General features: G+C 41.8%; 1 protein-coding gene across 1 annotated transcript; it reads right to left on the bottom strand.

Moving 5' to 3' along the window:
- Positions 1-531: 531 nt before the first annotated feature.
- On the bottom strand, positions 532-14389 carry vill (villin-like). Its single transcript, XM_061805032.1, has 20 exons — positions 14268-14389; positions 11144-11233; positions 10926-11000; positions 9407-9597; positions 8012-8120; positions 7801-7911; positions 6371-6579; positions 6214-6292; positions 6037-6135; positions 5813-5966; positions 5644-5744; positions 5438-5575; positions 5202-5360; positions 4219-4398; positions 3985-4130; positions 3706-3850; positions 3175-3363; positions 2649-2717; positions 2098-2334; positions 532-1999 (listed from the first exon to the last, which is right to left on the bottom strand). The coding sequence occupies exons 2-20, from the start codon at positions 11216-11218 to the stop codon at positions 1886-1888; spliced, it is 2580 nt and encodes an 859-aa protein (XP_061661016.1). The 5' UTR covers positions 11219-11233; positions 14268-14389; the 3' UTR covers positions 532-1885.
- Positions 14390-17451: the final 3062 nt, after the last annotated feature.

Here is a 17451-nt window from a genome sequence, read left to right as displayed (position 1 = left end):
TCCTCACGAGGGTGGAGGGAGTGCTGGAGCCTATCCCAGCTGTCATCGAGCAGGAGGCGGGGTCCACCCTGAACTGGTTGCCAGCCAATCGCAGGGCACATTGAGACAAATAGTCGCACTCACAATCACACCTAGGGGCAATTTAGAGTGTTCAATTAATTTTTTGCGGGGATGTGGGAGGAAACCAGAGTACACGGAGGCACGGGGAGAACATGCAAACTCCACACAGGCGGGGCCGGGAACGAACCCAGGTCCTCAGAACTGTGAGGCCGACGCTTTAACAGCTGATCCACTGTGCCGCTACACGCACATTTTTTTTTCTCCAAAAATAAAATAAAAAAAAATGAAGCTTTTCATTCTTTGAAAGAAACATGTACAATGATGCAACACTAACTCCCGTCTAGAGCCTGAAAACATTTTTGTAAACATTTTTTTTAAAGTAGGAATATCAATTTAAAAAAATTCACGAGACAATTTTTTTAAATATTTCACAATACTTGGGGGAGAAATACAATATGAAAAAATATTTTACATGAAAACGTTTCTAATGGAAAAAGTTAACGAAAGAAAAATTCTAATTTTACCAGAAAAAAATTATATCGTCCTGGAATCTAAAGATTGTGATACGGTTCATTTTTTAAATATTTGATTTAAGAAAAGTTCAAAATGTTGTAATATTAGGAGAGAGAGCGAGAGAGAGCATCAAGTTGTAATTTTTACTTGTATACATTGCGTTTATACACTATACTGCGTGTATGTGGCGCGGAGAAAACGGGGAGAACATACAAACTCCGCACAGGCGGAGGCGGGATTGAACCCGCGTCCTCAAAACTGTGAGCTCAACGCTTTACCAGCTGCTTCACCGTGCCGCTTTTGTTTAATAATAATCAAGGTTATTCTGGCTGCTGCTGTTTTGGTTATTAACATTTGAATTTGCCTGCAACGCGGATTAAATGCTCCTGTTCTGGTTCTAAAACGAGTTGGAAAATCACGAGAAATTATTGTCATATGGATTGAATACAGCTACGATATACTTGCGGTTCTTTTAGTGCTACTGTATTTGTTAGCAACAGAGGGATTTATTTATTAGTACACGAGTAGAAATGTTCTCACTCTGCACACACAAAAACATTCATGAACGGAGGCCATCACTGATTTTTGTAATAATTTATTAGAATATATATAAACAAAATAAGATTGCAATTATTTGAACATGATATAAGATTGAGCCCATGCAGTAGCCCTATACACAAAATACATTAAATTAGGTAATAAATTATGAAAATATTTTTTTCCCCATTGCAACCAAGGGCCATATTTGGATTTTAAAGGGAGACCATCAATGAGGTACAAAAATTGTAAAATAGCTTATTTTAATGATAAAAATTGTCAAATAGGTTTATGATTAACTTGATGTAATTACAAATACCTTACCATTTTTATTTGATCATTTACAATGCATCACTGAACTGTTTCACGAGGTAAATGAATAAATAAAAATGAAATATGGTGAATCTGTGCCTGTGCACTATTTTAAAATCACTATTTGCTATTCATAACTTCATCTTTTTATGTTATTTTCTGTGGAAATTATTTTGTGTTCTTGCTCCAAGATGCCACCAAAGTCAGGAAAGTAGTACAGTAATTGGTGTCAATGAAGTATTTTGAGGTGATGATTCTCAACTGAGAGACAAAGCTAATGCTAATGCTAATTTGCGCCTGGGTTGTTAGTGGAGATTACAGAGATCGGTTGCCACGCGTGCGTCCACCTGCGCACTTCCGGTGAATTTATATGAAATAATTATAATAATCTACTTTTTACGAGTCTGAAATTGTTTTCATGAGTCATCATTCATTTGTGGCGTATTTATGCTTTGAACCAGCGTTAAAATAGCCCCGCCTTCTTCTTCAGCTCGTTCTGCCGCCACACCGCCAGGCGCTGGAATTCAACGCGGCCCATCCCGAGCAGCCGCTCGAAGTCGTCATCCGACAGGAAGTTCTGAGTTCGAGAGCACGAGGTTAGAGGTCACTTATGCCCAAACCCACCCCGTTCCGTCCCCCCCCCCCCTACTTCCCAACCATTATTCGCCCTCTGACCTCTTTGTGGCAGGGGTCCACGCCAGGAGGAAGCTCCGAGGCGGGCTTGTTGATGAGGAGCTCGGGGGCCACGCGCTTCCCGGGGGCGGCGAAGGACGGGTGGGGTGTAGTCGGGCTGGTGGCGTGGGGGGGCAAGTCACTTAAATGGCTCCTATAGAACGGAGGTGGGGGGCTCATGGGCCCTCCGGGAGCCTGGTAGCCACCCCCGCCCGAATTCAAAGTGGTCTTGTTCAGGTTCTGCAGGAACACGAGACAGAAATATGACGACTGCGTCTAAAATGTCGACAGTTTCACCTTTTTCCATTTATGCTGACATCATAATTCACCGCAGATGGTTCTAATCCAATACATATTTCATTTATCACACAATTATTGTGTCATATTATTGGTATTGTTAAAAAAAAACAATATAGTGCACCGTTTCTGCAAGACAATCATTTCAATAAAAAAAAAAAATGGTGTATTGCAGATGTTTTTCTGCCAGTACTGTCAGTGGCATGCACATTTTTTAAATTTATTTATAGAATAGTAATAACTAATAAATGACTTACAACATTGATCTGTGACAGCGACATGTCGCTGTTCAGCTCCTTCTTCATCTGCTCATACGACTTCCCCGCCTGTTGACGGGAAAACGAACGCACTTGCCGTCAACATCACGGGTGTCAAACTCGAGGCCCGGGGGCCAGATCCGGCCCGCCGCGTGACTTCATGTGGCCCGCGAAGGCAAATCATGTAATGCAACTTCCGTGATTTTTTTTTGATTAATCTGTAACAAAATTTCAAATTGTCGTATAATAAATGATAAAGTTGAGCTATTGCAAGCATTTTTGCGTGTTGCCAAACGTGAACGATAGTTGAAAAACCGAATACGCTTGATTTCTGATTCAAAACTAGTTCATAAATTTCATGAGGCGAAAGATTTTCATGAATTCACAGTCATAACGGCCCTCTGAGGGGAAATCGTAACTACACTGTGGCCCGCCACAAAAATGAGTTTGACACCCCTGGTCCACATCATCTTCATCATTTCCATCATCATCGCCATCATCGCCTGTTGTTTTCTTTCCAACTCACGCTCCACTTGTGGGGGTCCCACGCGTGAAACCAGCCGGTGAACGTGGGGGGCTCGAAGCCCTGCTTGACGGCGACTACGGGCGTGTCGGCGTCGCGGCCCGCCGGGTGGGTGCGGAGGTACTCGCGGGCGCAGTTCCACGCCTCCTTGGTCTCGTACTCGTTGGCGGAGATCCCCAGCCACAGGAATATCTGCGGAAGATGCGTATCGTTTATGTAATATACAATGTACGCTGCTTTTCTGGGTATATGAATTAGAACTCCTGTATGTGGACGCAAAAAAAAATTACGGGTACTTTTTTAGTTTAGTCCAAGACCATGCACGTAACTCAAAACATCTTTTCCCATTGAAATGAATGGAGACACCATTAATCCATTCCACCACCACCCCCAAAAATGACAAGGAAAGAACTAAATCCTTTCTACTGCATTACTGCATTTGCTGCACTTCAGTGGACATTGTACTGCTCCTCCTCACGTCTTGAATAGGATTGGCTGAAACATGGGGGAGGGATGGAGCAGGCGAATAGTCACCTCCTCCCAGGTGTCCAGCAGCATGACGTCCTCCTCATCCAGGTCGCTCTGCGCAAAGTCGTCCACTTCGCTCATCCGAAACCGACCCGTCTGGTTGGAGCATTCGAACAGGCGGGGGCTGTGAAGAGGCTCCTCCCTCTGGAGGCTGGGGGGGGGGGGCGAAAATAAAGGACATTCGTGTTATTGTGGCCTTTTCCCCCAATAACCGAGAAAACCGATAAACAACCATCGGAACTCGAGTCCCCCCACCCACCCCAGTTATATTGCCCCTGCGTTTACCTCTTGTCGCTGGCGTAGGGGGCCTTCCCTCCGAGAGCTACCCAGAATTCAGCAGGCTCCTGACCCTCCATCGCCACCTGCTTGTCCTGCTTCGATAGCACGTCGGAAATGGCTTTCCCCATCACCCTCTCGTCCCCGTTGCAGCCCTTGGAGACAGAAAGACGCAACCCGTTTACACCCAAAACCCGGCGGTGTTTGTCCTAAGAATCAGGCGGTCTTGGCACCGGCACCGACCTTTCCGTACCACAGGTAGCACGAGTGGTCGGTCCTGAGGAGGAAGACGTCGTTGCTGTTGAGGGACGACGCCCTGGCCTGCACTTCCGTGGCTTTGGTGTTCAGCTCGTTGGTCCCTCGAACCTGGAACAGCCTCGCCCCGCCCACGGGGTTGACCACGTCGGGTCGACCGGTGCCCCCCTAGACAAATATTGATGTTTACTGCCATGCTCCTGGCATCCTGCCCGGGCTGGGCGTGGCCAGCCAATTAGCCGGCACAGACCTGCACCCTGTTTCGGCTGACCCGTTACTTATAGGACACGGGGGACAACCAGTCCTCCGCCAGATCATTGATTCCCATGCCTTGTTCCCGCACTCCCTTATACCTGACCTACCTTGCACCGACCCTCGCCAGTTCCCTGACCATCCTAGTAAGCCTGCTGCTTTTCCTGACTGACTCGCTGATCATTGACCACGGACCAAATAAAGGTTTTCTGTACACTACCTGCTTGCCTCTGGAGTCGTGCATTTGGGTCCGCCCTCGAGCCTCGTTCGTGACATTTACAATCAATTATACAATCAATACTATCACATTCAGAACACGGGGTTGGACCCAAACGCATAGACTCGGGAGTGGCAGTTCGGGAAACGTATTTATTCGGTCCAGTGTCAGGGATCAGGCAGGGAGTCAACGGGAGCGGCAGTAACAAGGACGTCAGGCGTTGGAGGCAGGTCAGGGGGCAGGGAGGGGTCGGTACACGGGAGATCAGGGACGGAATTACGAGACCGTGGAAACAAGGTATGAAGCGACGATCTGGCAAAGGCTAGACTGTACGTGTGGTTCTATATCACTGGGACGTAATTAGTCGAGGACCGGGGACCGGTACAGCCAGGACAGAGACCGGCAGGATCGTGACAAATACCCATTTAGATTAGAGGGGGGGGGAAATAATCCAGGTTTGAAGTACTTCCCAGTCTTGACAAAACTAAATCCTAATTCGTACCTCAAAGATGATTAGTTTGCCTTTGAAGATGGCCAGGAAATGGCGGGGCTCCTTCCCCATGAGCACCCGCACCTGCACCGGCGCTCCGCCGTACTCGGCGTCCACGCGCACGGCCTGGTAGGCGCAGGCCGTCACCTCGTCGCTGGTGGCGCGGCGCCCCTGGCGGCGGAGCAACGTTTTCGCGAGTGACTTCGCCGGGGTGGAGCGGCGCGGGGACGTCTTTCGAGCGAGCCAACCTGCCACATGTAGAGGATGTGCTGCTCCCTGTTCGACACCCGGTACGTGTACAGCACCAAGTAGCAGTCGCCGCCGTAGAACTGCCCGTAGGTTCTCGGGTTGACCTCCGCCAGCTCCAAATTCTCGATCCGCCACACCTGCCGAACACGGGGATTTGGTTTTATCCGTATCGTGGAGCTGCACGTTCGAGCGTTTCAAAGTCCACCTTGACTTCCCCCGAGCCGTCGTCCACCATGCGCTGCTGCGCCGCCAGCTGGGGACGAGCGTGGAGCTCCATGACGTCGAACTTCACCTGGTCGACCTTTGCTGTGGGGGGAGACGCAAAAGAGATAAGCGTACTTACTACCTGATAATTGCCGTTTTCCAGGACTGACCTATCTTGCCCACGCCGTGGGTGGCTCCCAGTCCCTGCGTCTGATCCTTGTCCCTCCACTCCTTGAACAGGTGCTTGAACATGGCCGACTCTCCGCCCTCGCTCATCACCTCCACGCCGGTGCTGGTCGGGTAGTTCTTGGCCTTGATGTAACCCTGCCAACGCAGACGCAACGTCACGGCGGCGCCGCGCGGACGGCGAAGGTTCGGCGGGCCCGCCGCTCACCACCGCCCGGTTCAGGGCGCCCTGCCGCTCCGCCTTGGAGGCCCGTTTTCCTTTCCAGACCATCACGCTGGAGCCGCCGTGGTCCAAGATGTAGCAGTCCTGACAGATTGACGAAATCAAATTAAGAACCGGCAGCGACCAGACCAGGATTTCAGAGATGCTGGACGGAGTCTTTACAGAGGATCGAAGCAGGTCTTGGGTCAACGGCTGCGTGGCCACTTCTTGAACCACCAGATTCCCGCTGACGTCATAAACACTGAGGAGATCCAGCGTTGTTGTTGGGGTTAGTTGAGCAGCTTCAGTTAAATAGTTGGAATGAGCGGAGAGTCCTCACTGGTAGAGCCTGACGTTGTCGTTGTTGTGCGGCTTGCGGGAGTCGTCGTCGGGGACGGCGGCCTTGACGGCGCCGCTCCTTTGGCCCAGCGCCTCCGTCATGGTCTTCATCAGCTCAGGGGAATCGCGCTCGTCCCCGCCCTCCACCACGCCGATCTGAGCCCGGCCGCCTCTTTCCCGGTCCCGGATCTCCTGAGCCAGCAAGGTGGCCTGGGGAAAAACATCAGCATTCAAAAATCACATTTGACTGGATTTAAAGAGAGTTATTTTGAAAATAAAGTACTATATATGTAAATCCTTTTCCAGTAAGGACATAAAATGTTCTATTTTACATTAGTGCTATTACTATTACTATATATATATATATATATATATATATATATATAGATAGATAGATACACAATCCAATTATTTGCTTTGGCGTGATGGAAAAAATGGGGGGAAATGAAAAGGAAGGTAATATATACTGTACATATCACTTTATTATACTCCATTAATTATCATAATATCAAATATAAGGAAAATTCTGTTTGTTCTAGAAAACAAATGTCATTTATTTCCAAAAAGTATTGTAATAAAAATCACATATTTTTGCAATTTGCATTAAAATGATGTAAATATTAAAAAAAAGGTTTGATTTCGAAGAAATACAAAAATCACTCTATAAATAAATGTGGAAATGAATTATTATATTTTGAAGCTTTAGCAACATGTAAAATTAATGCAACAATTCTATATTGCTTTTTTAAATAAAATGTAAATTAAATACGTGCATTAAGTTGAATGAAAACCTAAGCTAAACATATACATATTATATATTTATATATATATATGTGTGTTTGCATACAAATTTGTATGTATACATGTATATTTGTGTATTTTGTGTGTGTGTGTGTATATATATATATATATATATATATATATATATATATATATTCAAATACAACAACAAAATAAACTAAATATGAGTTATTAAGATGGAGAACGGTATAGTTCGGAAAACAAAATATTGACATAATCATTGCGCTTAAATGTAACATTTTGCATTAGATTATAACAAATAAAAATATAAAAATAATAAAACATTATTATCTACATGAAAATCTCCAAAAATAAAATGGGAATATATCTAACTACCCAATCATACACTTGGAAAAAAATCTTACACCTTTAAGTATTTTCAGACTTACAATAAATGATATTTAAAAATCTAAATCCAAGTGCCACGTCCAAATGAATGGAAAAATATGAAAAAAATGTGACTGAAATTTTCCATTTTTAAAGATTCAAGGAGCAGTAAAAGTTGCGAAAATGAGAAATTTCAATGACTCGTTGGCTGAATTTCCAGCACGATGACATTTCTACTTGTTTTCCTCGAATTAATTTTAAGCCTAATGAATGAATGAATGAATTATGATTAAAGCAGTCAACCTTGAGCTTCTCCCTTCTGTTGCTCTTTTCTCCGTTCCATTGAAGGATGACATTGCCCAGGTCCAGAAGGAAAATGTCGCCGGTGTTGAAACTCCTCCATGACACCTCCACCTGCAAACACCCCCCCCCCCCACCCCCACGCACACATACACACCCTTTTCCATAAAATGCTGATATGGAAGGCAAACGTCACCCCAAACCTTCGACGCACCTCGGAGGCCGTGACGTGCTTCCGCCCTTTGACGTGCAACAGCCGCCGGACGTCGTAGGCGTTGGTTTCCACCTGGTTGAAACCGGAGGCCGCGCCCCCCTTTTTGTAGCTGCACACGGTGGGGGAACGAACGCACCCGAGCAAAGTTCAGGTGCCATAAAACAAAAACAAACACGCACGCGCATAGACCAGGCCCTGTGGTCGTTGTTTGTTAACGGCCCCAAACGGTCGGTGAATATATATGATAACATATTTAATATTATGTACATATATTTATATTTTATTTAAAAAAGCAATATAGAATTTTTACTTTAATTTTATACATTGTTAAAGCCTCAAAATAAAATTATTTATTCCTACATTGATTTATTTATTTAGATATTGATTTTTTTTTTTTTTTTTTTTTTTTTTTTGCCACATTAGGAGTCCCTTCCAATCACGTAAGCACCGGCAATGCTAGGATAGCTGCATCCTGAGCATGTAAGAGAAATAATTTTGGTCAAATAATTAAAAAAAAAAAAATTACAGTATCGTTTGATGCGGTAAAAGAGATAAATTAATCTCGAGGGTTTTTTTTTCTATTATAAAAAATTCCCAAAATCTATTTAAAAATAAAGACACGAGAATACTGTTTATTTGTTTTGCCTGGTTGTCATTCTACTTAATGGACACATTTAATAGTATGTACTAATATTATGTACAGTACATATATTTATATTTTATTAAAAAACGCAATATCGAATTGTTCCATTAATTGTATATATTATTAAAGTCTCTCTCTCTCTCTCTCTCTCTTTATATATATATATATATATATATATATATAATATTTATTCATTTATACATTTAGATATTTTTTGTCACATTAGGAGTCCCTTCCAACCATGTTAGCAGCTGCAATGCTAGGATAGTTTCATCCTTAGCATGTAAGTAAATTTGGTCAAATTAAAAAAAAAAAAATCATTTGAGAGAGGAAACGAGAGGAAAATTCATTTTTAATTTAAAAAAATTCCCAAAATCTATGGAAAAGTAATTATACTTAATTGCAATCCAAACAGGTATAAATGGAATTTATTGTAAGATTATTCGAAATAGAATTATGTTACATTGTTGACAATATCAACTTGTAATTACTTAATTTTTTTTTTAAATTCTGGGGAGAATTTGTACAATTCTGGAGTACTTTTAATTGAGTTTTGATCATTTTAAATATCTTTATAAATACATAATATGTCCAAAATATGTGACCAAATAATTACATGGATGCTTATGCTGGATTTTTATCATTATTATTCTTTTTATTCTTTTCAATTCTCACCAATTACGTTACCAGCTGCTCAAACGCCATCAAAACCGAAACCCCCAAGTAGCCCCCCCACCCCCGGCAGGACTCACATGATCCCGTTTTTGAAGTAGCCCCTGAAGCGGACCGACTCGTGGCCCTGCACCTCCCTGTGCTGCACGGGCGCGCCGCCCAGGTGCTCGTCCAGCTGGGTGACGTAGATGGCCGCCGCTCCCTGCTCGTCCTGCGACGAAGTGTTCCCGATCCAGTAGTGGATGTCGGCCGAGCCCGTCTTCTGACTCATCTGGTGGACATGTTGAAGTCAGGGATTCACAAATAGTGGCTGGCTGCTACATGGTTTGTCACGTGTACATTATATTTAAAAGTAGGGGGCGGGGGTCTCTTTTTGTGACGTTGAAGAAGGTTTCGGGTACAGAGCTCGTCGCCATATTGCAGGTCAAACAGAGCTGCTCGACATTGTGGGAGAAATTGAACCGGAGGAAAATATTTACAACACCCGAGACCTGTTGTGCTGTTGGTTGTCACAACAGTCGAGACAGATATTCAAAAAGATCGTTCTATGGAATACCAGATGAAAAGAACAGAAAATATCGGTGGATTTTGGCAATTAATCGCAATTAAACCAAAATACACACACACACACACCTTGGTACTGATCATTTCACTTCAGGTAGGATTATTCTTCTCATCTCAAATTACTAAAAAGTATTTATAATGCCAAGTTGGCTCATTTGAGAACAATGCGTGTTAAAAAAAAAAAAAGTCTGTCGCAGGGAGGTTTAACAGAGGTTAACGTGTGGCAGCGATACGCGTCCATGTACGTTCCATGGAGACGACTCCGTCCTCTTTTTGTTTCCCCAATCATAGTTAATGAATGTGAGTTTGTGTAAAACCAGGGGGTCATTTATTTAAATATCGGTATTTGTATTGAATACCAGCTGAAAAGATCGATGGATTCCGGCAAAGGTTAACGTGTAGCCGAACACACTTCCGCGTTCACGAGCCGTCAAAACCTTCACTATGTGGGATTTATTCCTGATGAGAACAGATCCAGCAACAAAATATTCATATGCTTCTAGACCGTTCTACGCTTTCAAACTTTTCCGTGTGAATCTCGATGACTTCCTCGCCAGATATGTGTGTAGATCCAGTTTTCCAAGACAAGCGGAAGCAAATTAACAGTTCACTTTCTTATCGGCGAAAACATCAATTTCGGCATTAAATATGGGTCCACTATGCCGAGTTTATCCAATTTTTCCATGTACCTTCGTTTATTTTCGTCTTCTAAACGGCTAACGGTATCGGACAAGACTCTGGGCATCGTGCTGCGAGACGTATTTCCGTGTCGTCTCCAGCTGACTTAGCATTGAGCAATGCCTTGCCAGACCTGCAATATGGCGACGTAAACAAAAGTCACGTGACTTTATGATGTAAGTGCACGAGCGCTACACTCAAAGACAAAAAATTGCAACAATCGTCCATCAAGAAAGTTCCCGAAGCTGTGGCTTGCGCACCTGCGGGGGGGCCGAGATTAAAATGTTTGTTCCAATATTTATTTCACTCGTGTGATGGTTTGGGCTCAGTTTTGACGTTGGGTTCGAGACTACTCACATGCAGAACTATGTAACAATCGCCCTCAAAGAAGTTGCCGAAGTTTCTGGCCGGCACGGGCACCATCTGCAGCTTCTGTTGGACATCGACAAGAAGAAATAAAAGTTGTCGGTCAGGTAAAATGGCGGAAACTAAAGCGGTGATGAAGTCCACCTCAAAGGGGGGGAAAAAAAAAAGAAGAAGAAGAAGGCTGATGTTTGCTTTATGGGATGACTCACGTTTATGGTCCATATCTGCAGGCCGGGCTTTTTGTTGACACCCCTGAGTGCGTCTTTATTGGCCTCGTTCATCATGGCGTGTACTGTGGACTGAAGTGCACACGCAATGAAAGCAGGAACAGGAATTTTATATCATTTAGTACAGCAATAAGTCTGATTTATGCAGATTTGATACTTTCCCATGGAAGGGAACCCAATTGAAATGAGCACAAATATGTAATTGATGGCGTCAACATGAATCCAAAAATGGTCTAAATAGAAAAATAATTAAGTGTTAATAAGTTGTAATTTTGTCAATAACGTTCTAACTTTTTAATGAATTTAATTTGCAAATTTCATCAGAATAATGTCACATTTTTTGTTATGCTTTATAATATTTTACGAGAAGAAAAAAATCCAACTGTTGTTGTAAAGTGATGTCAGACGACAAGAGAAAAAGACTGTAGTGAGCGTAATATAAGAATAAAGTTATAGTTTTGAAAAATTATAATTTTGCTGCAAAATGAGGAGAATTCAAACAAAAAAGTGACAAATGATGATAATGAATAACATTCTGGTTGTCGTGAATGCGCCGCATTGCATTTTTCTCATCACTGTCATCGTCGCCGTGATTATCATTCCCTGGCGTAGATAAACGGCGGCACAGATGAAGACGAGCAAAGCGTTTCGGAGAAAGACACGCCCTCGTCGTCCTCACAAAATGGCCGCCCGGCTCGCCCGCGATTGAGCCGTCGACGAAGCCAAACGCGAAGCCGGCGCGAACGCGGCGAGTGCATTGACGGGGCCGCGGCGGGGAAAAGCGGAGGCGAGGCCACGTCAAACACGCCTTTGTGAGGATTAGCGCGCTGCCGTCTTATCATGTCATAAAAAAACATTGGTGGCGTCCCGAGAAAACTAAATATGGTTTGCTGACTCGGCACAAGTCGGGCAAAAAGTCTACACACCCCCTGATTTGTGAATAGAAAATAAATATTTTCGCCTTTTTTTTTTAACCATTGCGACCTACAACCTGGAAATAAAAATAACCAATTGAGAAAATGTGGTTGCACATTTCAGCTGTTCTAGTAGCCTTTCTAGGTGTTTTTTATTTTTTTTAGCTAGCACTGACTAATATTTGGAACTGTTCATCATTTCCCATCCACCTAAACAAAGCAACCAGTTCCAGTTGAAGACAGGTGTCAAACTCAAGGCCCGGGGGCCAGATCCAGCCCGCCATATGGTTGTACGTGGCCCACGAAGGCCAATTATGTCCGTCAACGTCCATGATTATTGTTAAAATTTCAAATTGCCATGTCATAAGTGACAACTTTGAGATATTGCAAGCATCTTTTGTGTTACCAAACATGAACAATAGTCGAACAACCCATTTACCTTGATTTCTGATTCTAAAACCCGTTCATAAATTGCACGCGTAAAGATAATGAGGCGATGAAATTTTTTTTATTGTTTCACAATCATAACGGACCTCTGAGGGAAACCGCAACTACAATGTGGCTTGCTGCAAAAATGAGTTTTTACACCCCTGAATTACAGCATAAAGTTGTGTGCAACTACATCGCAGTTGTTTGTTTTTATTTCACCTCTCAGAGATCAAAGAAACTGCTTTTGTCCAATTGAGTTGTCCAGTCGATAGCTCATGATAATTACGGAAAATGTTTTGAAACGATCTAACTTGCTCTCCCTTTATTATATCACAAAAATCTGCCATTCAAAGGGGGGGGGGGTGTAGACTTTTTATTTCCACTGTATGTGTGCCATTGTTCACAAATACACCCATTTTAACGTGCAGTATTCATATAGGAACACAGACAAATATACCTAACCCCTATCTCATACACATTAATGCTTGGTTACCAAATTATTACCAATTAATTAATTAACCAAGTAATTATATGATAATCCAAATAAATAAAAAAATGAATTTATTATTATTATATATATAATATAAATTATTTTAAATAGAATTATGTTACTTTGTTGACCACGTGATTATTATTTTTTAATTCTGGGGAGAATTTGAAAAATTCCAGAGTATTTTTAATTGAGTTTTGATCATTTTAAACGTATTTATAAAAACATAATATGTACAAAATATATGACCAAATAATTACAAGGATGCTTATGCCTAATTTTTGTGACTGCATTTTAAGGCCAAATATGTCTTTATTTTTCATTTTATTTTATTTTAAATTCCGACCAATTACATTACCATCCTCCACTTTATTGACCATGCAATCTTATGATTATTTAATTTTTTTAAATTCTGGAGAGAATTTAGAAAATTCTGGAGTATTTTTAATTGAGTTTTGATCATTTTAAACATATTTATAAATAGACGATATGCACAAAATATACAACCAAATAGTTACAGGGATGCTTATGCTGGATTTTTGCGACTACATTTCAAGGCCAAATATGTTTTTTTTTTTCAATTTATTTTCAATTCCAACCAATTACGTTACCACCCTCTACTTTGTTGATAATGTGAACTTATAATTATTTCATTTTTTTTCTAAATTCTGGGGAGAATTTGGAAAATTACAGAGAATTTTTAATTGCGTTTTGATCATTTTAAACATACACAAAATGTACAAAATAGATGACCAAATAATTACAATGATGCTTATGCTGGATTTTTGTGACTGGCCAAATATGTCTGTTTTTTTTTTTTTTATTTTATTTTCATTTCCGACCAATTACATTACCAGCCTCCACTTTGCTGGTGGGGGAAAAAAAAAAAAAAAAAAAACTTAAACCCGCCATATTCATGTAAAAATTTACAATGCGGCCATTCATTAAGCGCTGTTTACTTTGCGCGTTCGCGCGGACAAAAGAGGGAGCAGCTGGGGCTGGAGAATGATCCAATAGAAAATACAGCAACAGCAAAACCAAAAAAAAAAACCATAAAAAAAAATAAAAACATAAAACATCTTTATGTGTGCAACAGGAAGGACTGGTTCCATTTCAATTAACACACACTGCTACTAACCTGTCACCTTCGCCGCTAAGGTCATAAATTAACATGAGTGTACGTTATGTAATTATATGGATTTAGTATTATGACTGAAAGGGGGGGGGACATATTGAATATTCATATTGCAGCAGAATATAAGGAAAGACCTACCTTGCTTTCTTGGGAGCTTTATGCAGCTTGGACAAAAAAAAAACAATCACTGGCTGAACCTTTCGTGCTGTGTGCAAGCCAATAAGTGTGTATGCGTGTGTGTGTACGTGCGTGTGTGTGGGTTGGGTGTATTTACTTCCACGCCCACTCCCTGCGCACACCTGCAATTTCCTGTCCCGTCGTTCTTAAAGCTCGCAAAAAGCGAGCTCGTCAAAAAGAAAGCGCTGCTGAGATGAAAATGCCGTCATAATAACAATAATAACAGGAAGCGGGGAACGCCGCGCCACCTTTGCCCTTTGAACCATTCGGTTCTGCGAAAATGAACCTCTCGAGAAATATGTCGCCCGGCAGCTTCGGTTCCGAAGGAGCTGGCTGGGCGGGACACTTTTTTTTTTTTTTTTTTTTGTCGTTCGTATCTCAACAAGTCGCACAACCGCTGTTATCTGTGAGTTCCACGTGTGGACATGAAAAACTGATTGGAGGTGGGTGCGGGTGGGGGGTGGGCGGTGGTGATTTTCAGTTGGGTCATCTGATTTGCAACAACGTAACAAGCAATCAGTGTTATATATTTTCAGAATGTACTTGTAATTATTTGCACCAACACAATGGGAACATTTTGGAATTGTCATGATTTAGAAGTCACAAATATGCGACCCCCATGTGAGACCTCATCGGAGTGAACGTGTACGGAAGCGTATTGCTGCCACACACACACACACACACAAAAAAAGGGACAGGCCGAAAGGAAAAGAAGATGAAGAAGAAGTTGCTACCACCTTATAACGTGACATGTTTCACATTATCCATCCATTTTCTTATCCACTTATCCTCACGGGGGTCGCGGGGAGTGCCGGAGCCTATCCCAGCTGTCAAAGGGCAGGAGGCGGGGTACACCCTGAATTGGTTGCCAGCCAATCGCAGGGCACATCGAGACAAACAGCCCCACTCACAATCACACCTAGGGGCAATTGAGAGTGTCCAATTAATGTTGCATGTTTTTGCGATGTGGGAGGAAACCGGAGTGCCCACCCGGAGGAAACCCACGCAGGCACGGGGAGAACATGCAAACTCCACACAGCCAGTCTGCGATTGAACCCAGGACCTCAGAACTGTGAGGCCAACGCTTTACCAGCTGAGCCACCATGCCTCCGTTTCACATTATAATGCAGTAACTACACGTTATAATGTGAATCGTTTCGCATTATAATGTGAATCGTTACACATTATAAACTTCCGGACTTCATGAAAGAGGCAATCTTTGGGTATGCCGTGACTCCGTAAATAGCTCACTGCCGCCCACCTGAACAGGAAGCATTTGCCTTTTTTTTGGGGGGGGGTGAAGAGGGGTGAAATTGATTATTTTCTACGTTATAATGCGAAACGAATCACATGACATGTAATTAACCACATTATAATGTGAAACAATTCACATGATAATCTGAAACATATCACGTGATAATGTGGTAGCGACTTTTTTTGTGTGTGTGGCAGCAATACGCTTCTGTGCACGTTCACTGCGATCAAACGTGGACGAAAAAAAGTCATACCTTCGTCTTTGGTTTATTCTTCCCGGATGCTGTCCTCGTCATCACGATGAAGATACGTTCATGTCTGAGGCACAAAAAGAAAAGCCTGCACAAAAACACTTGAAGGCCCCCCCCCCCCCCACACACACACACACACACACACACACAAACCCTCAACAATAACAATAGGCTCAGCAGAGCCAAAGCTAAAAGTTCACCTCGGCATATCACATGAGGAGCCTAAGCACATTAACCGCTCGACATCCATTTGATGGTTTCGGCACCAACGGCCGCGGGCCCCCTTTTCCACGCAAGTGCCCCCCCCGCCCACCTCCCCATTTAGACTTCATTGCGGTGTGTTTGTGTTCACGTCCGAAGGCGAGCATGCAAATGAGTGACCGGCAAACGCGTACTCACGTGGAATGCTGAACAAACACTGCAAAAAAAAAAATCAACCGGGAGAAAAGTCCGTTCGCTGGAATGAAGTCAGAGGAGTCTGAGGCTCAAGTCCAAATATTACAAGAAAAAATAGTTATGATTTTACTAGAATAAAGTGAATTTTTCGGAGCAGAAAGAAGCGTGATCATGAATTTAAAAAAAAACATGATTTTTACAAGAAAAAAAAGGCGTCAAAGTAGGATTTTGGTGAAAATAAAATGCAATTATTATAAACAAAAAAGTCTTCATTATGAGAGTAAATAAAATGGGGGTGATGATAAAAAAATTAATTTGACAAAAATATTTTTTTTAGAAAAAAGTTGTATTATTATGGGGAAAAAGGTTGAATTAATTTCAGAATACTATGTTGAAATGATATAGAAGTCTTGAGTAAAGAGTGAAAAATGGGGGTTATGATAATTTAAAAAAATTAATTTGACAAACTATTTTTTAGAACAAAGTTGTATTATTATGGGCAAAAAAAATGAATTGATTTCAAAATACTATGTTGAAAAAAAGGGAAAAAAGTGACAAAAAATAATGAAGTTGTAACATGAGAAAAATGTCAAACTAAACAAAATTATTTTACAAGGAGAAACTTAATAAAACAAAGATATTACTTTGAGCAAAATTCTTATTCCAAAGGGAATAAAATAATTTAACAATTTATGGGAATGTTTAGTTTAGTCAAAGAAAAATAAAATAATAATTTTACACAAATAAAATTGTGCTAAAAATATTTTATGAGAATAGCATAATTTTTGAAAAATAATGCAGATGTATTGTTAGAGGAGTCGGAATTTTAAAAGCTGCAATTTTACAAGAGTAAAATGATATGACAAAAAAATAAAGAAATCACAATACCGTGGAATACCGTGATTTACGCAAACAGTTGGATTATGTGTCAAAACACGAGGTACTCAAAATTTTACAGGAATAAAAATGTCATATTTTATGTGTTCTGGGGAAGAAAAAAAAGTGGTGCCATTCATTTTTTTTATGAAGTTACAACAACACACAAGGCCACAAAAGGAGTGTGTGCAAACTTGCAGCTTTAATCATGTTGTACAGTACCATTTGGATTTATTTTTTTTCAATATATTACTATGCACCTGAAACCTTTTGCTGAACACCACCCCTCAATAAATACAATTTCAAATCATCTATGCAAATCAATCATCCCCCCCTCAACATTTAATCCGTGAATGCTGATGATCTTC

The sequence above is a fragment of the Syngnathoides biaculeatus genome, chromosome 19, assembly GCF_019802595.1.
Source record: "Syngnathoides biaculeatus isolate LvHL_M chromosome 19, ASM1980259v1, whole genome shotgun sequence".
In the NCBI taxonomy this organism is placed as follows: Eukaryota; Metazoa; Chordata; class Actinopteri; order Syngnathiformes; family Syngnathidae; genus Syngnathoides; species Syngnathoides biaculeatus.
Note: the sequence above shows the minus strand (reverse complement) of the source record. Positions and strands in the feature narration are given on the sequence as shown.